A 24,816-nucleotide genomic window follows, 5' to 3' on the forward strand; every position below is an offset into this window, starting at 1 on the left:
CTACAGAACTCAATTGTTATTCTGTTTCTTTAATATCTAGGTAGAAAGTTGTATTTGGAGGAAGATTTAATTGCTTCAACCCAGAGTATATTATTTATTTAAAATCAAAACGCCTAGTGCTTCTCTTGGGCCTATTGTCAGTCACTGGCCTTTCCCTGTGACTAATCTATATTGAGGATATTTGGAGTTTAATCCTGAGTCACTCTGTAGCAAAACTGCCAGGTATACCTACAGGACAGTGAATAGAAACATGAAAGGTTTGCCTCATTAAAGAATTGATGAGGTTAAATACATATGTAGCAGGTGCAACTTGCTGCTATAGCTGCCCCTTTGCCACCCATATATGTTGCTTTGCCTCAGATGATTATCTTATTCTCTCTCCCCATGTGGTAAAAGGAATGAAGAGATTAGCCACATAAGCTCACACAGTCCAGGTATTTCAGAATCAGTAAAGTGAGTCTATTCACAAGCCTAACAAAGGAAATGAGGATAGATTACGGCAACTGCTAATGAAATTTATATTTCAACCAACAATACAGTTAAGTGAGGGAATATCTCTTGTTCCTAATTGACTAAACTGCAAAATTCACCTTTATCCTAAATTTCATTATGAATTTAAGAGAATGATATGAGTTGAATTTAATAACCTTATGTTGATCAGGTGAAAATCCAGGAAGAAAAGAAACCGTCTACATTGTGGTGGATGCCTTGGCTTATGAAAACTTTGGTAGGTCTTCATTTGTCAGACTTATTCTTCCATTTCTTTTCAGTGCTACCGAAACAGGAAAAGTTCCCTCATCCCCCTTGCAGGGTGTGCGGTGGGGGTGTGGCCTGCTTCTTTGGTCATACCTCTAGGGGGAACATGCAGACAGGCTCTGGGGCTCTGAACTCACGGCAGCATCTAGGGGTGAATGTTTACAGCTCCTGAAGCTCCAGCGAGCATGTGTTACCATGTGCTCCTTTAGTTTTGCCATCTGTAGGCGGCTTGTGTTTAGCAGCTCAATTAGACCCCCTGACTTATCACAATGTGTCTGGAATTTATTCCTTCCAGTGGGTTCTTGGTCTTGCTGACTTCAAGAATGAAGCCGAGGAGTGTTACAGCTCTTAAAGATGGTGTGTCCGGAGTTTGTTCCTTCAGATGTGTCCAGAGTTTCTTCCTCCAGGTGGGTTTGTGGACTTGCTGACCTCAGGAATGAAGACGCAGATCCTCGCGGTGAGTGTTACAGCTCATAAAGGTAGTGCGGACCCAAAGAGTGAGCGGCAGGAAGATTTATTGTGAAGAGCGAAAGAACACAGCTTCCACAGAGTGGAAGGGGACCCGAGCAGGTTGCTGCTGCTGGCTCGGATGGCCAACTTTTATTCCCTTATTTGGCCCCGCCGCGTCCTGCTGATTGGTCCATTTTATAGAGTGCTGATTGGTGCATTTACAATCCTTTAGCTAGACACAGAGTGCTGATTGGTGCGTTTTTACAGAGTGCTGACTGGTGCATTTACAATCCTTTAGCTACACAGAAAAGTTCTCCAAGTCCCCATCCGACCCAGGAAGTCCAGCTGGCTTCACCTCTCAGCAAGGACAGAGGGCTTTCTGTATCCTGGGGTTTCTTGCCTTGGTGTACCAAAAGAATCAAATGACACATGGGCTTGGAGAAAGAGTGCAAGGGTTTATTGAGTGGAAGTAGCTCTCAGCAGATGGGGGAGCCAGAAGGGAGATGGAGTAGGAAGGTGGTTATCCCCTGGAGTCGGGCCATTCAGTGGCCCTCCTCTGACCTCCCAGCCAAACTCCTCATGGTTCCGCAGACGGATGGCCTGCGAGCCTCTGCTGGTGCCTGTCGATGTGATCTTCCAGGTGCGTTCCTCTCAATGTCCAGCTGCTTGTGTCTTCTTCCGCCCGTGTGTTCCTCTCCACATCCAGGTGCTTGTGTGTGTACCCGCTAGGGTCTTGGGGTTTTTATAGGCACAGGATGGGGGTGTGGTGGGCTAGGGTGGTCTTGAGAAATGTGACATTTGGGCAGGAAAACAGAAATGTCTGTCCTCTCCTCGGTCCGTGGGCACAGGCCTAGACATGGAGCCCTAGCCAGGGACCTGCCTTTCTCTATCCAGCACTTCCGTGCCCCAAACCCGAATCACTACCTGACCTTTAACTCCACTTAAACCAATAATGCTTAAAAATGCCAGAAGGTAACTTTGGATGAAGCCCACACTTTCCGTAAAATCATCCAAAATACACTTTTTGGAATTAAAATCAGCATTCGTAAACAGAACTTGGAAATAGGCCCCCTGAAAGTTTCACCTGACTCTGCACTAGGCTCACATTCAAACGTCTGAGGAACCAGCTGAGTGAATCAGTCAAACAAGGTCCATGGAGAGGGCTGTCTCTTCTCTGGGGGCAGGCACTTCTCAGCTCCAGTTGATTGTTCATATGGAGAAATGTCTGATCATGTTGTCTGATCGTGAAGTTTTGCAAAGGAAGTCAGAAGTTTTAATTTTCATCTGAAAGCTCCCAGTGACTAACTGATGACAATTGCTTGAAAATATTTTAAAACCCACTCTAAAACTCGCTGTACTTCAAGCAGATGTCTATTCTCTGGCAATATCCAATCTCGGCTCTAAAGGTTTGCCTTATTCTCTACGTGGATTCCATCTTTGCCTTTCATTTCTACTCGTCATGTTCTCAAAAGAATATTACTGGAATAAAATTACATGCTTGTATCAGAAAATTGTATTGACATTCATCTACAAACACAAATTCCCAGGAAAACAGATTGCAAATGAGGTTTTGTGGTTTTTGTGTTTTTTTTGAGATTGACTTTTATGCTCAGAAGTGGATTTGGTTTTAAAAATCTGACATTCAGTATACTTAAACATCTAGTTCTCCTTTGCATTTTTAAGTTTAATTTTAAAAATTTACATTCTGTTTTTATATCTCAACAAAAGACTTTAAGAGGACTCTATTATAGGATCCCAGTTAAAACTTAATTATGTTCCCTTTACTATTTTATATTGCATTTATAATATACTTGACTTCCTTTTTAAATACTGTTTTGCAATTGTCTGCTATAACAAGTATTCCTAAGTATATAAACATTCTTATAAATTGAATAAATTAAGCTTAAAAGATGATAAATTTATCAAATAATACTAAATTTAGATGTCATAAGCCTTCAGCTTAAATTTCTAAGGCCATATCAGTACTTAAATTTCAGTTTTTAATTGGGATTGTAGTACCAATACGTTACTATATGTGAAGTATTAACACACAGTTTCAATGTTAGGGTTAAATGTAGAGATTCTTTCTGTAGCAACAATTATTAATCCAATCATTCAGATTATCTTAAATACTTAACTAAGTCTTCTTGATATTAAATGGTACTTCACTACTAAAGAAGCTATTATGTTATCTAAATTAAACTTTTTGTTTGTAACCTAGGCTGGCTGAGATTTTATATACACAACCACAGCTGTAGACCGGGATATTTACTGCAGTGCCATCTGAGATGTTAAAAGAATATACCAAGCCCTATTAATTATTCAGAATATAGGAGTGATGTCCTTCTTCTCAGAGCACATACAGTTCACGTCCCCAGGTTTAAATTATTATTATTGCTATGTTTGAGCTGGTTTTAAAAGTTTCGTGAGGAGTGATTGTTAAAATTTCAGGAATTGTGCAAGCCAGTTGTTAACACAACCATTATGTGATTATAGAAACTTACAATTAAATAAATAATGTTAAAAACAAAGGCAATAAATACTCTAAATTCATCACTAATTGTTTCCCTACATTTTATTATTATCTATTTCTTGAGGTTATTTATGTCTGTTACATTCGTATGCTGGAAATACTTTATAATGATATACTGCTGTGCATCTCTTTCCAAGTCTGCATTCAGTGACATCACCCTGGTAGTGAGAAGTCCGTCAGGCTAAAAGAAATTATACCACAGAAATTGGCAAATGCAATAAATCAAGGTTCTGGCCACCTCTGAAAAAGCTGACTGCTAAATATTTATTAGTATATCAGTAGTTATGTTATTATCTAATTCTCTGTCTGCACTCCCCTCCAGAATACCCTATCACATGATTGGATTTTGCATTTCTTTATCTCTTGAAATATTTAAAGATCTTCCATGTAGTTCCAAAGTTCTACAAAATTCATATAGTTCTGTACTTATCATATTTTTTCTATTTAGTAGGATCACATAAATCACATAATAAATTTATATCTCATTGAAACTTTTTTGACATGTCTATATGATCATAAGTTTAAAGGTCATCCTGCTGCCACTGATTTCAAAGGGGTATAAAAGAAAGACAATTTTAGTTATTTCATTGAAGCCTGTTGCCTTATTTATTGTCTGTTTGCTTATAGAAACAGGGTCTTGCTCTATCGCTCAGGTTGTAGTGCAGTGGTGTGATCATGGCTCACTGCAGCCTTAACCTCCTGGGCTCAAACAATCCTCCCGCCTCAGACTCTCAAGTAGCTGGGACTATAGGCATGGATCACCATGTCCAGCTAATGTTTAAATTTTATGTAGAGATGGGATCTCACTGTGTTGCCCAAGCTGGTCTTGAACTCCTGACCTCAAGTGATCCTCCTGCCTCCCAAAGTGCTGAGATTACAAGCATGAGCCACTGCCCCTGGCCTAGGCCTGTTGCCTGATTTCTTACAGTACTAATTCTTTTATAGGCTTGGAACAGAGAATGTGTTCCAACTTGCATGGCTGGGCTAAAATATCTAATCATTTAGTATTTCATAGCAGAGATAGATCAGAAGTTTGTTAATTTAACTCAACTTAGAAGCGAAGTTTTTGTACTACAATCATTAAAATTAATTTTGTTTTACATATAAACATATTATCAGGCTAATCCCAGAGCAAAATCTATTTATTCTATTCAATTGAATTCCAGACATTGATGAACCATGATATTATTTTCTAACACTGCATATGGAAATTTACCTTTTTAATTTGAGCTTACTAATATAATTAAATTGTGGCAATTCAAACAAAGAGATGCCTTCCATTAGTAAAGTTAATAAGACATAACGAAGGGCTAGAACAAAGTATGAATCTAAACATATATAGACCAGAGTCTCTCCCAAGTCAGGAAAAACAAAGTGGAATCTACAGGTTTCTTTTTATAGAACAGTTTGTTACAAGGTTTAGAAATATACTGATTCTCTCATGCATTGAATAGCCATAAAATACCAACATTGGTTTTTCTGTGTACCTTATGAAGATGCAGCTATGCATTTTTAGTCACACCTATTTTCAGTAGATCAAATTCTCTATAAGGTAAAAACGGTCTGAAGATGTTACAAATCACAGAGGCCTAAAGCAGGAATGACTCCATTCTTCATGCCCACCCATGCAATTTTGTTCCTTCTCCAACCTTCTACTGCCTGTTATCCTGCTGCCTAGCTAACTATAGCTCTTAGCAATTATGTCACTTTGGTATTTAAGAGAAGGAGAAGGTAGAAATGGTAACAAAATTCATGGAAGAGAAAAACTAAGAAAGGTAGGCCGTTAATATGCTGGTTAAGGCTCAGATTCATTTTCTGCCCTTCTTCTGCTTTATTTTGCAATATTACAATGACCCTAACAACTATATTTCCAAGGCTATTTTTTTCGACTGCCTTCCAGCTCATTTGGTCAATGGGAGATTGGAGGGCAAGAGGAAGAGAGAATTCAAAATATTTTGTCCCCCTTTTTTCTCACCCAAATAGGCACAGGGGTCATCTCAAGCAGTGATGACATTTGTCCCATGATCTCAAAATCCTGGTAAGCAGTGACCATCATGATTCTCATTTCTGCCAGAAGACTCAGTTCTGGGCTCTGGTAACGTGACTTTTTCTCTGGGTCTCTCTAGCCATTGGGAGAGTAGTGCCTTCCTGCTGCTGTGAATCTCTGGGTTGCCTCACCACTGAGCTCTTCCATCATTTGTATAACCAACAATCTCCATTAGATTCCTTCTCTCTGAAAGTCCCAAAATGATCCCAACTGGATCACGACTTACAGAACTGAAGACTCGATCACAACTTACACAGAACTGAAAGTGGGAGAAACAAGAATGAGTCAGTTATTTTTTTTCTGGATAATTAGGGTTCCTGCCATTACAGATGTGGAAAGAGGCAGAAAAAAACAGAACAAGAACAGGAACAAATACTTATTGAGCACCTTTGTTGTGCAAGTGTTTTGTTATCATTTTATCTTCACAGATGAGAAAACAGAAGCTCAGAGAGATTAGGTATTTACTGACGATCGCATTATTAACATGTGGTTGAACAGAAATTTGGACTCAAGACTTGACTCCAAAGCTTTTCCACTGAAGTATGCTTCCTCCCTAGCTGACATGAGATTACGTTCAGTAATAGTTCTTGAAGGGTTGATGGGACTAAGAGATAAAAGTCGTAAATGTTAAATAACCTAAGATCAAGGTCACTGTCATGGCCACACCAAGTTTAGTTGAGGGTATCTGTTATTTTATTTTTTAAGAAACAGGGTCTCCCTCTGTCACCCAGACTAGAGTGCAGTGGCATGGTCATAGGTTATTGCAATCTCAAACATCTGGGCTCAAGCGACACTCCTGCCTCAGCCTCCCCCATAGCTGAGACATGCAACAAAACTACTAAATCTTTAGAATTTGTGAGGGCTAATGGAGAAATGTTCCTGGGGATCAAAGGTGTTCATTAAAGAAATCTATTATTTTACAGTTGTTTTTTGTGGAATTCAGGGTACCCTTCTTTGGGAGGGTAACTTATTTGGGAATTTTTTATTCTCCTTCTCCCATGGCAAAGATTTATCAACACTGTTATGTTTTGTGGAGATGTCCTCTGTACTCCTCCCCCAGAAATGCAGTTGGGAAGAAGGGGTGACAGAAATCCATCCTTATGTGTTCTCATCCACTCCCATGATGTTTTCCAAAACTTAGTTACTTCCAAATGTTGCTTTCTCTTGAGATGTAGACCTGCATATCCACTGTTTTCTGGACCTATGTGGGCATCCTCATACAAATCTGATTCGATATGTCTAAAACTCGCTATATTTTTCCATCAAGCTCTTCCTTCTACATTCCTAATTTACTACAGTTAATGGCCCAATAATGCAACCCGTCCCCCACTGACTGCCTCAGCCAATCCTTCTGCACCTCATCTATTTTCTTAGGCACCTCATTCGACAAGGCTCCAGATCCTGTTAAAATCAACTTTCTAAGTTCCTCCCAAATCAATCTTCATTTACTCATTCGATAGTTGACTGTCCAGTACCAGATCTGGTGCTCAGTACTGGGAACATTGAAATGAATCAGGTGGGCCAAATGAGGTACTGCCTAACTCTTTCTTTGCTCCTTTTCATTAAGTCTCAGATCCCTTCTCACCTGAGTCACAGCATTAATTTCTTTACTGTTTGGGCCATTTCCATCTTGTTCCCCACCCCTGTCTCCTATGCTCCCAGAATAAATTTTAGGAATCTGAAATACTATGTCACTTTCCTCCTTGAAATTTCTCAGTAGTTTGGCATAGCCTTCAAAATGCAGCCTAAAAGCCATGGGTTGCACCATTCATGTCTTCCAGCCTTTTCCTATAATACTTCAGACTTGCACACCCACTTCTGTGAACTCTTTCATCCCCCGGGCTTCTGTACGTGCTACTCCCACAGCTTATAACACTCTTAACTATCACATATTGCTATTTAACCCCTACTCATCTTTCAAACCCAGTAAAAACAAATTTCTTCTCTGGAATCTATTCATGGAGCCCAGCCAATGCCTGGGGCTTCTTCCTCATGATTCCTGCTGAGTTCCCACAACACCCAGTACATACCTTTATCATAAAATCACACCACTTATCACACTAATAGGTAAATGCACTGTCTCCTCCACTCCATTGTGACTTCCTTGAGGGCAGGGGGGCCTCGGGTTCATTCTGTGTCTCCAATGCCGGGCCCTGGATGTGGCACACAGCAGATGCTCAGTACATATAAGAATGGGTAAGTGTGTATTTTGAAATCATGAGGTAATATACAATCTTCCACCATGAAACTCAAAAGGAAAGAATATTTTCTGTTTGGAAACTATTGTTTCTTCTCTGCTTATAAAAATACAACTGAATTTGTATACATGGCCAGAGAACTCCAGCCAGCAGGAGTTAATCTAGGACTTGTGAAATACTCATAACATATTCCCTGGATTTGGCTTTTATTAATACAATATACCAAGTGGAGTTTTAACAATTTTAGAAAAATGTAAAAGTGCAACTAGCATCTCTATACTATGCTGTACAAGACCACAGTGTAAACACAGCCTTAACAAACCAAAGCACTTCCTTTCATAGGACAGTATTTTCCTTATAGTGGGATTACAATTGAACAAAAAACATTTACATCTTATGCAGATGCCTGTAAGTTCAGAGTAATGGGATGAGCAGCTTTCCTTTACTACACCTGTCAAAGAGTAGATCCCACTGAAAAAGAAAACCTCAGATTTACCTCTTAATTTAATAGACTAAGAGATGGACTCCAAACCATAACTTGGTTCCCATACCACTCCTCAACTACCATGCACCAGAAGGAAAATAAAATGACTTATTCACAAAGTATTTCTCACTACTGGAATGATGTGCTAGTACTGCCAGCGGCACTGGAAGTGTTTAGGCAGGTTTATGCTGAGTAATATGTTTAGGTGGTGCATGCATTCTAATTCAGAGTTTTGCCCATATTAAGATAAACTTCCCGTACCTATTGACACTTAATAAGAGAGATCTGTTTAATCTGGCTTCACCTCCAAGCTAAACAAGTTTTGAAGAAATACTACAGAGAGAAATTGGGTTTGGATTTTGTAGGAGGCTTATATTTTGGTTGTAACAAAAATGGCGTTCTTAAGCTAGATCTACCCTGAAAGTTTATGATTGTACTTCAGGTATTAGACTTCCTAGAAACTGTAGTTAGAAAAAATTAAAGATCTAACTTTCTAGTATGCTTTTATACTCAGTGGCTTCTTGGCACTGCTTGGCATGACCTTCTCAAAAAAATGTCACGATGTGGTGAAGAGTTCTACTAAAGACAGGAGACTATTATTTGTGCTTTTTCATACTCTTTATTGCCAACGGTTTAAAATGGTCAACATAAAAAAAAAGACATTTTGATAATAAATACTGCTCTTTGGGCTGTAATAAATAAAAAGTTTATTAACAAGGAATGCACTTTTCCAGCCACAAGTATCTTCAAAAATTAATGAAAAAAAATTATATATGGCCATAGTTCACAGTTACGCAGCCAAAAGCTGCTCCAATTACAGCCTTTAAACAACATGGGAGCTTCCTCCCTTCTCCCTCCCCTTCAGGAAGTATATTCACAGTTCCAAAGTCCTCTGGCTGAAATGCTCTCAACAGAGAGAATTTAAGAATCAATGCACCTTTCTGCAAAATTGTCTGAAAAACCTTTTAAAACAGGTATCTCAAGGAAAACTGCATTCTGGTTCACTCTTGGATTGTCCGAAGTCAAGAACTGTATGCCTTAGCCTGTTCTGGTTCCACCCAGTCCAGCAGGCCACAGGGGAATTGTTTTCGTACCACCACATGTCCATCTTCTTCAACATGCTCCAGATCATTCTATCGGCTTCCCTGTAGATCTCACAGTGGAAAAGAGGAGTCCCATAGGGTCCATTCGAAAAGTCTTTCAGTTACATCTTTGTAAGAGCATGTTCAGGGCATATTCCATTCGATTTTTTAATTCTAATGAACAGCCAGACATCAGCAGAGTTGTCAGCCTGAAAGTTGTAGATATCCTATCCTCATTGATGTAAGTGAGAAGGTATTCTTCATTTTGGCTACAGATGATTATTTTTGTATGATCATGGTAGAAATTCACCTTAAAAAATAAACATAGACATTAGATCTCTCAAAATATTCGAGAATTAGAAAAGTTCAGTCAATCACTAAACTGGCTAGGTACAAATCTTTCTGTTTAGGACCTAAACATGCACTTTCCTGAAGAGTTCATTTACCTGAAAGGTGCCATCATTAAAGAGCATCATTAGGGCCTTGTCAGATTTTAGCCACTGAAGGAGGTAGAGCCGAGGTCTTCGAACATCAGTAACACTAGGCAGATCTCCACCCTGGAAGAGATTAGGAGAGTGAGTTAGTGCCTACAAAGATTTTGTAGCATGCACTCTATTACTATTCTAAGAAAATCCTCTCAAACTTAAGCAAGCATCAGAATGGCTTTGGAAATCCCTGCCTCTACCTCCCAGAGATTCTGATTCAGTACATCAAGGGTAAGACAGGAGAATCTGTTTCTAACAAGCTTCAAAGTGATGCAGATGCTACTGCTTTGTGGACTACACTTCAAATGTCACCACTCTAAAGCCACAATACTTACATCCATGAGGTTCTCCTCCATGTAATGAGAAAAGTATTTCAGCACCGTCACTTGACTAATAAATTGCTCAGGAGCATCTGTTGTTGGGAAAACTGAGCATTGGCCAAGCTCTGCGTAATAGTGAACTGTTCTATAAAAACAGGAACGAAAGGGAGAGAAGAGGAAAAAAAATTAGAAGCAGTTAATCATTGTTTTTAGATTTCTTTAGTGCAAGACTAGAGAACTGACAGGATTTCATTAATTGATACACTTACTTTTTGTCTGGAAGGAGGCTCATGTGAGCACCATTGTTGAAAAGGACACCGACGGTGTGGTCAGAGAGCTGGTACCCAAAGCCATATTTGTTAGAGTAATCAACCCATTTGGTGACCCACTGAAATGATGTGCTCAGCTGCTCTTTGGGAATGCAATCAGCTTCTGGCATGTTTTCCAGACATCCCCGAAGAACCCTTGCCACTGTGTCTGCAACACTTCCCATAGTACTGTCTTCAAGGCCTGAAATGTCAGAGAGAAATGTTTCAAGTTATACAATATTTTAGCAATAAAACCTCAGGCTTTGGTAGATGCTACGTTTCACTCCATTAATTCGAAAGACATAGAACTCAAGATTATTTTCCAATTCCTATAATCTTACTACTTCTATGTTAAATTAAGCTACAAAGTAAATTGACTTCAATTATTATGTATTTAGCACTGGCATTTCGAGTTTCATTATCTAAAATACGATTGACAACCACTTACATTCACTGCTGCTGCTGCAGCTGCCAAGAGTCCCTCTGACTATCATCCGAATAGCATCCCCAATCTGCTGCTTGTTTTCTGCTGCGGGTGTTCCAGACCTGGCAACTGTGGTGGTAGGTGGCTGGAGCTCCTTAGAAGAGAGAAGATTTATGCAATGAGTCAAGCATCTAAATTCATTTAAGGGTGAGAATTCCAGATTAAGATGAGAGTGAGGCAATTGCTGGGAAAGCTCATCAAAAAGCAACAGACACAAGCCAGATAAAAGATAACGCAGTAACTCACTTGCATGCACTGTAAAACTGAAAGACTTCCTTTTCATTTTAACTTCCCTTTCAAAGGGTTTGAAGAAAAACTTTAAGTAAATATGACATATTTGAACCATGATAATCATAGTCCAAGTGCTAATTAATAAAGAGTGGAAATAACGTAAAGTGCGAGTATCTACTTTACTCTTTCCCAACACACCTCATCTGTCCTGTGTTTGCTGGGTTGCTGAGTTATTGAAGTCTTTTTCAAATCATGCCTAAGCTTGTAGATGTCTTCATCTTCTTTAGATACTCTATCTGTATATCAAGAAACAGAATTACAAACATTAGTCTATCTTAACAAGGTAGGGACAGGGTTAGCCATATTTTCTCCTTCTTGCATTATTGACCAACTTATGAGCATCCCGGGCAAAAATAGAATTTTACCTTTGCCATTAGCTGCAGCTACCCCCAAAAGCCCTCTTTAATGTTTGCAAAATAAAAAGCTATCAATCACAATTCAAGGTATGGCTTTATTATGCTATAAATATCAACATTTAAGAATATGCAAATATGGCCAAGTTATGCTAATATAAAATTCTCCTTTAACCCATTTACCAAATTTAAATATAATATTGGGTACGAAAAAGGAAAAGAAGTCTTGTCAACTTACTATGTGTGTCAATATATCTTGCTTTGTCTTTTTTGCCACCAAAAAGAGCAGCAGCTGCTTTCTTAAAGAAATTCTTAGCTGGGCTTGATAAGTGGAAATCTGGAACTGTATGACAACAGCTAGAAGACAGTCTGTCCGGAGTGAAGCCCTGTGGAATATTAGAAAAGGCCTTCAGTAACCTGTCAGGTAACTGGGATCAATACCAGGTAATTAAAAAAAAAAGATAGTGCACCAACCTGCAAAAAAAAGTCATGTCGAATGATGTCATCCAAACTGGGACGATCCTCTGGGTTTTTGGACAACATACTAGCAATTAAGTGCTTGGCAGGAGCCAGCAATGAGGACGGCATTGTATACCTTGCTTCCCTTATGCACCTATAAGTTTCTTTGAGATTTGTAGTTTCAAATGGGGGCCTCCCTAGTAACATTGTATACCTGTGTGCAAAGAAACACATCTTTAGCAATGGTCATAAAGCAACTCTTTGCAAGTGTTAAAATCTAAATCCGAATTTGCTTTTTAATTATTCTGCTGCATTTACTTACATTACACAGCCCAGGGCCCAAATGTCTGATTCACAGCCATGTCCTTGTTTGTTGAGGACTTCAGGAGAGAGATAATTTGGGGTGCCACATATCGTTCTGGAAAGACAAAATATTGAGATCGTGTTAGGAACTGTTCCACTATTTAAACTTGGTTCTCTTGACGTGACTTGATGGGAGACAAAATCTTAAACAAAATCTTAAAATCTACACTGAATTTCTATTTGGAAACATTTGACTTTTGGCATCTGAACAATTGAGATCTGACCAAGTGAGTTTTGGCAATTTTTAAAAATGCACACACACTGTTTTAGCCCACATGCAAAGTGTTGTTAACCAACTAACGCCAGGGACATCGTGGCATTTTATACATTTCAAGCCAAGAAAAGACTTCATTGACTGCTTTCATAATCAATTTAGAGGCACAGGGTGCTCTGTCTAGTCCATAGTGGGTATTTAGTAAGTATTTCTTTAAATTAACATTGCTATGATTTACAGATTTTATCACCGGACCTCTGAAACATTAAATGCAAAATAATGAAGGCATATTTGGTCTCCACAAAACTCTACTAGGATGCATCTTTCTGACTCTTACCTCCTTCTGTGTTCCAAGGGTTCTAGCCTGGCTGCCAGACCGAAGTCCCCAACTTTTAGTTCCATGGCTTCATTAATAAAAAAGTTCCCTAGATGATAAACAAAACAAAATGTGAATCCCTTTGAAAATGCTTTCTACCCAAGTACACACATATCCACTTTGGAGCCAGGCAGCCAATTGTTATACGAAAGTCGCCCATTCAAAAGCAAGATTGCAGATACTAGATCCCAATTAAGAACATTAATATGTAAAAAAAGAGAGAGAGAAAAGAACTCTCTCTAACACAAAACTCAGCTTTTGGCGTCAAGGACTTACCTAGTTTGAGATCTCTGTGCAAGATTTCTTGTTCATGAAGGTATTTCAGTCCAGACACAATCTGCCTGAGGTAGTATCGAACTTCTGGCTCTGTCAACACCTTTCTTGCTTTCAAAATATGAGCCATTGACTAGGAAGAGGAGAAGGAAAAAAGAGAATCTGTCAACAGTTATCAAAATCACTGGTTTCCCTTTGCAGGATGAGCAATGAAAGTTAACTTTGCAGTGTAAGTACTGCCACAGCTAAAATCCCAGATAAAATACTCTTTGAATACCATGTTAATTCGGGGTAAGTAAATGTTCTCAAATAGGAGTTGACACTTACCCTTCTACTGCAGTATTCCAAGAGAATGTAAATGTTTTCTTTGTCCTCAAAGTAGTGGTAAAACTGCACTACATGCTTATGATGAAGAATTCTGTGAAGCTCTATTTCTTTGTCAATCTAAATGAAAAAGCAAGGTAAGGCTTATTAGCTTCCAGTCACCTCGGAAAAGCCAGTGATTACACATGCAGAAGACATTTTCCTAACAGGGAAGGGCCATCCTTGCACACAAAGAAAATACTTTACTCAAGAGTCATACACACCTTTTCCCTTTGATGAGGTTTAGCTACTCTGCTGTGGGGAATAATTTTTGCGGCGTAGACTTTGTTATTTGTCAAATCTGTCATCTCGTAACATTTTGCAAAGCCACCCTGAAAGGAAACAAAGCCGAGACGGAATTGAGGATGGCACAAAAATGGACGGCAGATATTTTAAATAAATAAATAAATGGGAAGAAAGAAAAGCAAAAAAAAAAAAAAAAATTGAGGAATGGAGGAGGGTGGACTGAGGGAGGCATTCGACTTCGTTAAAGCTCCCTCATGGAAACGCATTGCTGGAAACAGCAAGTTCAAACGGTTTCTCTTCTGCCTTTATAAAGGGAAGCTTTATGGAGGGAGTTGGAACCGGGAGACATGAAAAATAATGTCTGATGAGACTTGTCAGGAAAATTCCCTGAGAACAGATGGAGGGAGTGAGGTCTGATGTAGAAAGCCCTCGCTTCCAGACTCAAGATGCATTTCTCTGGGCTGCGGGAGGCACACAGTTCTGAGGCTAAGAATGCAAAGCCGATCCCCAGCGCTGCCGGCGCACAAAAGCCAGAGGGCAGGTGAGCAGCCCACCTCGCGCTGGGATCGGACCCCCGAAAAACCCGGAAGCGGCGGGTGCGGGACCCCGCGGGCTTCCCCGGCTTGGGGTCGTCCCGACAGACCTCCCGCCCGCCCGGCAGCCCGGCGCCCTCCGCTTGTCACCTTTCCCAGCACTTTGCCCCGGCAGTAGCGCTTCCCCGTCGTGGGGTCGACGATAATCCGCGAGATCTCCGGCCCCGAGTGCGAATGGTGGTGATGGTGGTGCGGGGCCGCCGGGGGCACTTGCGCCTGGGACTGAGGTGGCTGCGATTCCTCGGGGGGCTGCGGCGGCCGCTTCTTCTTCGAGTCCGCTCCGCAACCCTTGCCCAGCGCCTGATCGCACATTTTGGTGCTGGCGGCTGGCTGGTAGGTGATAGTCCGCAAAAGCTCCATGGTCGCCTTGCCGCCCCGCACTGCCCGCTGCCAACCCTAGGCGCGGTCACACGTCCGAGCCGGCCGTGGCCCTCGCACCCTTGCCTCTGGTGCCGACGAGCACCCAACACCCCAGTCCACTTGTGCGAGTAACAACGCTCGGCGAAGTCTTATATATGGGGCGGCGGGAAGGGGGCGGAGACTCGATACGCGACACCACATCACGGCCGATGCCCCGCCCTACGGCCGGCCGAGCGCGCTTGGCCGGGAAGCAGGTCTTGTCCCGCCACCCGGGTCTCGCTTCCGAGCGGAGCCGCGCGCCTCGAACGCCGGCCGCCGAGGGCTCTTGCGGCCACGGGAAGGCCTTCAGGGCCGTCCGTGGGCTCCGCCGTCCGGTTCTTCGAAGGCTCGGAGCCTCAGCGTAGAAAACAGAATCGCGAGGGCCGACGCCTGGCCCCACCCCCTCCCCAGCCGCCTGGTGTCAGGGCAGTGCCGTGACCCGAGCGAGTCGGGCGCGGGTGTAGACTCAGTCCCTCCCCCGCACAGCCCTTCCCGGCCGCCCGGGGCCTCCTGTGTCAAGGTATCAGGGTGCCCGGAGCCCGCCGCACGGGCAGGCGAGGCCTCCTCCGGCCGTATGACAGGGCTAGTCTGCAGCTGCCCCGCAGTGCCTGCCCGCGCTGTGAGGAGCTCGCTGGTGTCTAGCTGGGGCAGTGCCGAGAGGCCGTGCGGGTGAAAGGCCGGGATTCGTGGAGCCGGCCATTCGAGCCCATCGCCGCATCGCGCTAGGGCAGACACAGGCCCGCAGCCGGGATCCCGGGCTGATCGGCCAACCGTGCCAGGATCCCACTCGAGGCCCGTCTGTCCCCCGCCCATCCCCCTAGAGCGAGCCTCTCTCTGAGGTCAGCCCCTGAACCTTGGAGAGCTAGGTCGACGTCCTGGCAAGGCGTCCTCCGCCGGTAGCCCGAAGATTGGAAAGCAAGGGCGCCATCTTGTGGAATGTTCCGGAAGTGCCGTTAGGTGTCGAAGTGGGCAGCGGTTGACAGCTGTAGGCTTTTGACAGTTACTGGTACTAAAAATCGATGCCGATTGTGAGTTTGCAATCAGAGTCATCTATGACTTCTTCCGAATGCATCTGTTGAGATGGCTCATGAGCTGCCCTGGTTCCTGGAGAGTCAGTCTGAGACTTTCTGAGGTAGGGAGATTGGTAGGATGAAACGAGGAGCGTAGGCCAGTGAGTGCAAATGCAGCTTAGTTTCCTATTTCCAGATTTTACTGTGCAGTTTGACTAACCTAGGAACACGGTTTTCTTTGTTTGTTTTTCTTGCTCTAATTACGATAGAGTAACATTTATTGAGGACTGTGCAGTATTTTTAAATGCCTTATTTAATCCTACAACAATTCTGAGAGAAATATTGTAAGGAAGGAAAAATAATTTTCCACCTTTCAAAGTTTTGGCCTGGGTCCCTGTAACCAGACAGATTAACAAGAAAACAAAGAAGCTTATTAACATATACATCTCATATATACATGGGAGATAACCAGGAAAATGAGAGATGGTTTAAAATCGGGCTTAAATACTATCTTTAGCTAAACCAAAAGAAAAGAGTGTGGGGCAGGCAAGTTAAGGAACCATGACAAGGAAATGTACGGTAAACAGGAGTGAGGTTTCTTATTTCTTCATTGATAAGTTTTTCATGATTTGGAGTCGTTCTTCCTGGTACAGAGGAGACACTCTTACAAATGGAGTTTTGTGGGGTTTTTTTGTTTTTTGTTTTTGTTTTTGTTTTTTTTTAGTAAATGTACGTTTCCCTTACAAAAGGGTAATATGCCATCTTTAGAGCATCTCCTGGGTCTGCTGGTTCTCAAAATAATTGTCTCAAAATAATCCTTATCCCAGGGACATATTTGGGGTGGCATATTCTCATCTCCTACATTATTATTCCCATTTTATAGATGAGGCTTGGAGGATTTAGGTAACTATTCTATATTTTTACTAGATCATCGAAGTTAGGTTAATTAGCAGCACACTTGAATCTTTTTACCTACGTTAACAAGATATGGTAAACAGTTTTTTGAAGCTAAATTCCAGAGACATTTGGAATACCAGATTATTGAATCCCTGGAAGGTACACACAAAAAGGGTTGCTGCAGTCCACTGTCAAATTTAGGTATGTGTGGTATCAACATTAATCGAACATTTACAAAAATACTATGTCTCAAATACTTCCAGCATAATGTGGAAAAGAGGCTCATTGCCATTAGAGAGGAGAAAGGGAAAGTCTTTGCTGTCGCTTCCGTTTTTGATTCTTTAAAGAGTGCAGGGCAAGTCCAGGCATGTTTCTCATAAGTGACAATAGACTTTAACCCCAAGATTGTCAGGGATGGAATAAGGGGTGGGGCTTAGGGGTGGAAATTCAGAATTACGTAATTATCCTCTTTATTCATAAGCCCAGGGGTGACCTTTGCTTCCCAGATTTATGCAGACCTACTCTCTAAGATGTAGAAGGCTCGCAGGTTTAGAAAATATTACTAGAATTTATCAAAGCTAGTTTACACACCATGTCTTTATGGTTGATAATAAGCTATATATGTATACATATATGTGTATGTGTATTCATTTGTGGCCTAAGATAAAAAACTGAAGAATAGATTGTGATTTTTTTTTAAAAAAATTTCAATTTCTTCTTTGATTAGCATACACTATGGTATGTATCTTTACCAAATGGACTTCAGTAGTTGATAAACTATTGAACATTCCATGTGAAATTCAGGTCTGTCTGCCACAACATGGAGGCATTTAATAAAATACTAACGCCGTGTAAATCTTACGGTGTCTTCTTTCCAACTGGGAACAGGATTTTTTTTTGGGTTGTGGTGCCATCATGTGGACAGAACCAAAATTGTAGTCTATAGAACAAAAAAGGAAATAAATACGCTTTCTATTAAGTAGAATAATTACTAAAATCATGGAGTCAATTTGGTAAGCAGTAGGAAGGAAAAAATGGATCCATGCTTCATATCTGGCTTAATTTCAAGCAAATGAAAGTTTGAAATACGTGAAATTTTAAGACAATATGAGAGAATTTTTTCATAGCCTTTGAGTGTGGTAGAAGTTTCAACTATTTACAAAATCTAGAATCCCTAAAAAAAAAAAAACAAGATTCGTTAATGTAACTATATAGAAACAAAACCCTTTCATTGATTTAAAATAAAAAAACAGCATAAATAAAGTCAAAGGATAAATAACACTGGAAAAATTATTTTCAACTCATCACACAGAGAGAGCTTATCTTCCTGTTATATAAAAACTCCTACAATTGGATAAAATACCAGTTATCCAATAGAAAACAAATGGTTCTTAGATTTGCTCAATTTCACTCATCAGAAGAGAAATTGAAATGAAAGATATACTGAGGCACCCTTTCCTACAAAATTGGCAAAACCCTCAAAAGTTGCCGTGAACATGCTGAATTGCTGAAGTGTTCAGGAAGCAGCACTCCATATATTGCTGTTGGGAATGGAAATTGATACAATTTCAGTGAAAAGCAATTTGGCCGAATCTATCAAATTTAGAAATGAATGTATTCTCTTACTCACTTAGGAATTTATCCTATGGATATAATCTCGTATATAAAATGATGCATGACACATCAACAAATGATAAAAACCCTGGCCAAATTAAGCCCAATTCTTACATTTGTAAATAAGGTTTTATTTAAAACAACCATGTCCATTTGCTGGGATCTAATTAAACTATAGAGCTTCTGCACAGCAAAAGAAACTATTGTCAGAGTGAACAGGCAGCCTACAGAATGGGAGAAAATTTTTGCAATCTATCCATCTTACAAAGGGCTAATATCCATCATCTACAAAGAACTTAAACAAATTTACAAGAAAAAAAACAACCCCATCAAAAAGTGGGCAAATGATATGAACAGACACTTCTCAAAAGAAAACATTTATGTGGTCAACAAACATGAAAAAAAGCTCATCATCACTGGTCATTAGAGAAACACAAATCAAAACCACAGTGAGATACATCTCACGCTAGTTAAAATGGCGATCACTGAGAAGTCAGGAAACCGGATGCTGGAGAGGATGTGGAGAAATAGGAACGCTTTTACATTGTTACTGGGAGTGTAAATTAGTTCAGTTGTGGAAGACAGTGTGGCCATTCCTCAAGGATCTAGAACCAGAAATACCATTTGACTCAGCAATTCCATTACTGAGTATATACCCAAAGGATTATAAATCATTTTACTATAATGACACATGCACATGTATATTTATTGCAGCACTGTTCACAATAGCAAAGACTTGGAGCCGACCCAAATGCCCATCAATGATAGATTGGATAAAGAAAATGTGGCACATATACATCATGGAATACTATGCAGCCATAAAAAAGGATAAGTTGATGTTCTTTGCAGGAACATGGATGAAGCTGGAAACCATCATTCTCAGCAAACTAACACAGGAACAGAAAACCAAACACTGGATGTTCTTATTCATAAGTGGGCGTTAAACAATGAGAACATACGGACACAAGGAGGGGAACATCACACACTGGGGCTTATCAGGAGGTGGGGGGCTAGGGGAGGGATAGCATTAGGAGAAATACCTAATGTAGATGACGGGTTGATGGATTCAGCAAACCACCATGGCACATGTATACCTATGTAACAAACCTGCACATTCTGCACATGTATCCCAGAACTTAAAGTATAATAAAAAAATTGTTTTTAAAAAGACTACACATTGGGTACAGTGTACACTGCTCGAGTGATGGGTACAGCAAAATCTCAGAAATCGCCACTAAAGGACTTATTAATGTAACCAAATACCACTTGTTCACCAAAAACCTATTAAAAGAAAAAATAATAATTTTCAAAAAAGAACCATGCCCATTTGCTTATGTAGATATATTGTCTATGGCTGCTTTCATGCTACAATGGCAGAGTTCAGCTGTGACAGAGACCATATGGCCTGCAATGCCTAAAATATTTACTATCTAGCCCTTTACAGAAACAGTTTGCTGACCCCTCATGTATAAGGTTATTCATTGCAGTGTTGCTTGTAATAATTAAAGATTAGAAACAACCTAAGTGGCCATCAATAGAAAATTGGTTAAATGATGGTATGTTCATGCCGTGAAAATGTAGGCAGTTGTAAAAACAAAATGAAGCTTTTTAAGTATTGATATGAAAAAAATCTCCAAAATAGGCTGGGCACAGTGGCTCACGCCTGTAATCCCAGCACCTTGGGAGGTGGGCCAATCATCTGAGGTTAGGAGTTTTAGACCAGCCTGGCCAACATGGTGAAACCCCATCTCTACTAAAATTACAAAAATTAGCCAGGTGTGGTGGTAGGCACCTGTAATTCCAGCTATTCAGGAGGCTGAGGCAAGAGAATCACTTGACATTAGGAGATATACTTAATGTAAATGACGAGTTAATGGGTGCAGCATACCAACATGGCACATGTATACATATGTAACAAACCTGTACGTTGTGCACATGTACCCTAGAACTTAAAGTATAATATATATATATATATATATATATATATATATATATATACACACACAAAAAAAAGAGAGGAACGCTTGAACCCTGGAGGTGGAAGTTGCTGTGAGCCTAGATCACACCATTGCACTCCAGCCTGGGGGACAAGAGTGAGACTTCACCTCAAAAACAAAACAAAACAAAAAAATCTCCAAAATAAATACTGTGGAAAGCAAGTATAGGACAGTGTATGGTATAGTAAAATATGTTTCCTTGGAATAAAAAATTAGGGGAAAATAACATTTTTATAGCTTTATGCATAAAGCATAAACTTTTGGGAAGGATTAATAGCAAACTAATAACAATAGGTTTTCTTCTGTTTGTTTACATATTTTTGTGAGAAGATTATTTACTTTTCTGATCATTTTTATGTGTTTTAATGTCTGAACCAGAAGAATACATTACTATTTAAAAATACATATAAAAACATTTTTTAAGGATGCGATTTGGCTCATCAAAGAGAACTTTGTGTTCTACTCTCTGTTACGTTCTATCATCTAATCAAGGTTTGGAATACACACTTTATACTATAAGTAAGTATAGGGTGCAGTGAAAATACTTTATATTGCTTGCTTAATTGATTATTATTTTTCTTCCCCACAGGTATGAAAGCTTCATGAGGACAGGTACATTTCTTAGTTTAATGCTATATTCCCCATGCCTTGAATAGTACATGACAGAGTAAAAACTCAATTATTTGTTAGATAGACACATTTATAAATATAAAACTATTGAGAAAACAAGATACCGCTTAGATTTGATCTTGCACAAATTTCTGAAAATATGTCTCAGTTTCTTCTTCTGTAACAAGAAGATGACAATATTTTATAAGGTTGTTGCTATGGTATGAATGTTTTTGTTCCCACAACATTCATCTGTTGAAATTCTCACCTACATTGTGATGGTATTAAGAGGTGGGTCTTTGGAGGTGATTAGGTCATGGGGTTAGAGCCTTCATAAATGGCATTAATACCTTCATAATAGAGACCCAAGAGATACTCCTTGCCTCTTCTACCATGTGAGACCACAGCAAGAAGGTGCCATCTGTGAGTAAGTTGGCCCTCACCAGATACCAAATCTGCTAGCAACATGATCTTGGATTTCCCAGCTCCTAGAACTGTGAGAAATAAATTTGTTGTTTATAAGCCACCTAGTTTTGTTATTTTTTTTATAGCAGCCTAGAGGGGCTAAGACAATTGTTATAATGATTAAACAAGCCAATGCATAGAATGTGCTTAGAACACTGCCTGTCACATGGTGGGAAATCTATAATGTTAGTTATTATTTAATATTCAGGAGAAAGGAAGGGGCAAGAAGAAAAACTACCAAGGGCAGGAGAGATGGACAAGAAGGAGTTTAATCCAAGGCAGAGTGGAGAGATACTGTCCCCAGCATCTGGTTTACTGAAAGGAATTCAACAAATCTGAATGGAACTGACAGGGAGAAAGAACAACAAATAAGCACTGTTTTTGTTTGCCTTTTTAAAAATTTGCTTTTGACTTGGGGAATTGATAAGAGAGAGACAGTGAGAGGACCAGCACCTAGGAGGCTGTCACCACCAGGCAATGAAGAAGATGGCTCAGCTCTGGACCTCGAAAGTGAAGGAAGCTGCCTCCTAGCTGCTGTGAGGGAAGCGGAGGGGCTGGTGTGCTACTCTCAGTCTCTGCCTGGGAGGCCACCTGGGAGGCCACTCTCTGCCTGGGAGGCTTCTGAGTGAGCCTTAAAGAACATCCGGCCATGAGTATGTGCCTGTGAGTGCTTGTGTGAATATGACGTATGAAAGAAAAATAAATCTTGGGGCCCCAAAATTACTACGCCAAATGGAAATGTCAAGCTGGGAACTGCTTTAGGCAAGCCTGCCTCCCATTTTACTCCTAAACAAGACAGCTACAGAGATTAAAGAAAAAGAAAAAAAAAAAGAAGCTACATAGCTCCCTCACAATTTGCCCACTAGGAAATTCCTTGTGAGCCCCAAGATCTTTACCTTAAAACGGTTTTGTTGAATTTTACCCTGACAGTATAAATTGATAGCTTATCTTGAGAGGTGCAGGACAGAAAGTTACCCCTCTGCTCACCTGAGACAAATGCATATCTGATTGCTGTTGTAAAAAATGCAGATTCACTGAGCTAGACAAGGCATAAGTGACTCTTCCTCTACCTCCCTTTCACATGTAAATTGTATATTCAGTGAAAGGCTCATCAATGACTCAAAAGAATGCAACCGTTTGTCTCTTATCTACCCACAACTCTAATACCTAGTTCATATTCACATTTTCCCACTTGTTCCTAAAGTCCATTTTATAACTGATTTGTTCAAAGAGCCAATCAAGGACCCTAGACTGCATTCTGCTATGACTCCCAACTCAATCTGCAAGAGCCACTACTCCCTGCTTTTGACTTTTCAAAGAGAGCAGGCCAGATACCTTGCAAAATGTTCATTTTCTGGATTTGTTTTATTGCTTTCTGTTGGTTTAATTTAATGTATTGTTTTGTATTCTGTATGTCTTTTAAACTTTTAGTTAGAAATGCAGACTGATTTAGATTTGGGTTAAGCACGTTTTAGTAAGAATATGTCATAGAGAACGCTGCATAATTCCCACAACATCCCATCAGGAAGTATATAGTGTCTTACTATTCCTGAGAGTCAATTCGATTACAGTATTAGGAGGGTGGCAGCCTGATCTCACCACTGTAGATGTGCAGTGCCTCCCTTGTTATTGGCAGATGATATGTGGGCTAATGTGGGAAAATGTTTCCATTGACCATTCATCCAATGACTTGATCCCATGTTGATAATTCTTAATGGAATCAGTTATTTCATTTGTGATTGCAAAATGGTGATTTTCTGATACTGTCCATTTATTACTTAGTATTCTTCCATAAAAGTATTTCCTCAGCAACTGAGGCTGTTTTATTACCCTGCACTACAAACAGAATAAATGTTTAATTCACTCCTTTTAATTACCAATTCTTCAAATAAAGATTGGTATGACAGTAATATCCAATGTGGGCAAAAAAATTTTTGTTTTCACATTTACTGCTTTTTTAATATCATTGTGGCTTCATGGATTTTTATACTTTTCAAGTATTTTAATAAACTATATTCACTATTTTTTAGTCTAGGCCCATTCAGACAACAGAAATAGGAAGTACACTTTTTATTTTTTTATTTTTAATTTTTGTGATACATAGTAGGTACCCATATTCATAGGGTACCTAATATATTTTGGTACAGGGCATGCAATGTGTAATAATTATATCATGGAAAATGGGGTATCTATCCCCTCAAGCATTTATCCTTTGCATTACAAGCAATCCAATTATACTCTTTTAGTTATTTTTAAAAGTTCAATTAAATTATTATTGGCTATAGTCCCTTTTTTTGCTATCAAATACTAAAATACTAGGTCTTATTCATTCTTCCTATTTTTTTTGTTTCCATTAACCATCCCCACCTTCCCCCGACCGCCTGTATCTCCCCACTACCCTTCGTAGCCTCTGGAAACCATCATTCTATTCTTTATCTCCATGAGTTCAATTGATTTGATTTTTAGATCCCACAAATAAGTGAGAACATGTGACGTTTGTCTTTCTGTGCTTGGTTTACTTCACTTAACATAATGACCTCCAGTTCCATCTATGTTGTTGGAAATGACAGAATCTCATTCTTTTTTATGGCGGAATAGTACTCCATTGTTTGTAAGTATCACATTTTCTTTATTCATTCAGCTATTGATGGACACCTAGGTTGCTTCCAAATCTTGGCTGCTGTGAGCAGTGCTGCAACAAGAGAGTGCAGATACCTCTTTGATATATTGATTTCATTTTGGGGGGGTATATACCTAAAGTGGGATTGCCAGATCATATAATAGCTGTATTTTTAGTTTTTTGAGGAAACTCCAAACCATTCTCCATAGTGGTTGTACTAATTGACATTCCCACCCACAGTATCTAAGACTTCCTTTTTCTCCACTTTCTCGGCAGCATTTGTTACTGTCTGTCTTTTAGATATTTGCCATCTAAATGGGTGAGATAGTTTTGATTTGCATTTCTCTTGGTAGTTTTGATTTGCATTTCTCTGTTGACCAATGATGTTAAGTACCTTTTCATATGCCTGTTTGCCATTTGTACATCTTCTGAGAAATGTCTATTCAAATATTTAGCCCATTTTTTAATGGGATTACTAGAGTTTTTCCTGTGGAGTTGTTTGAGCTCCTTCTATATTCTGGTTATTA

At 40.0% G+C, this 24,816-nt stretch overlaps 2 protein-coding genes across 10 annotated transcripts in view; one reads left to right on the forward strand and one right to left on the reverse strand.

Annotated features, from left to right (window-relative positions):
- Positions 1 to 9,067: 9,067 nt before the first annotated feature.
- PLK2 (polo like kinase 2) lies at positions 9,068 to 15,175 on the reverse strand. The gene is made up of 14 exons (XM_032144655.2): positions 14,769 to 15,175; positions 14,064 to 14,171; positions 13,804 to 13,920; positions 13,480 to 13,609; positions 13,165 to 13,252; positions 12,573 to 12,668; positions 12,266 to 12,464; positions 12,030 to 12,177; positions 11,577 to 11,674; positions 11,112 to 11,241; positions 10,625 to 10,865; positions 10,371 to 10,500; positions 9,997 to 10,107; positions 9,068 to 9,860 (listed from the first exon to the last, which is right to left on the reverse strand). The coding sequence occupies exons 1-14, from the start codon at positions 15,036 to 15,038 to the stop codon at positions 9,669 to 9,671; spliced, it is 2,058 nt and encodes a 685-aa protein (XP_032000546.1). The 5' UTR covers positions 15,039 to 15,175; the 3' UTR covers positions 9,068 to 9,668.
- A 768-nt stretch (positions 15,176 to 15,943) lies between these two features.
- Positions 15,944 to 24,816, forward strand: part of GAPT (GRB2 binding adaptor protein, transmembrane) — a 41,723-nt gene continuing 32,850 nt past the window's right edge. For 7 of the 9 annotated variants that reach the window (XR_009211807.1, XR_009211808.1, XR_009211809.1 and 4 more), the window contains exons 1-2: positions 15,944 to 16,209; positions 21,185 to 21,207. The gene's annotated coding sequence lies outside the window, so the exon portion shown is untranslated. Of the gene's footprint in view, positions 16,210 to 21,184; positions 21,208 to 21,647; positions 21,701 to 24,816 lie in introns of those variants that run through there. The other 2 variants (XM_032145132.2, XM_058434085.1) reach the window with 2 other exon arrangements.

The sequence above is a fragment of the Hylobates moloch genome, unplaced genomic scaffold (genome assembly GCF_009828535.3).
Source record: "Hylobates moloch isolate HMO894 unplaced genomic scaffold, HMol_V3 SCAFFOLD_23, whole genome shotgun sequence".
Taxonomy (NCBI): Eukaryota; Metazoa; Chordata; class Mammalia; order Primates; family Hylobatidae; genus Hylobates; species Hylobates moloch.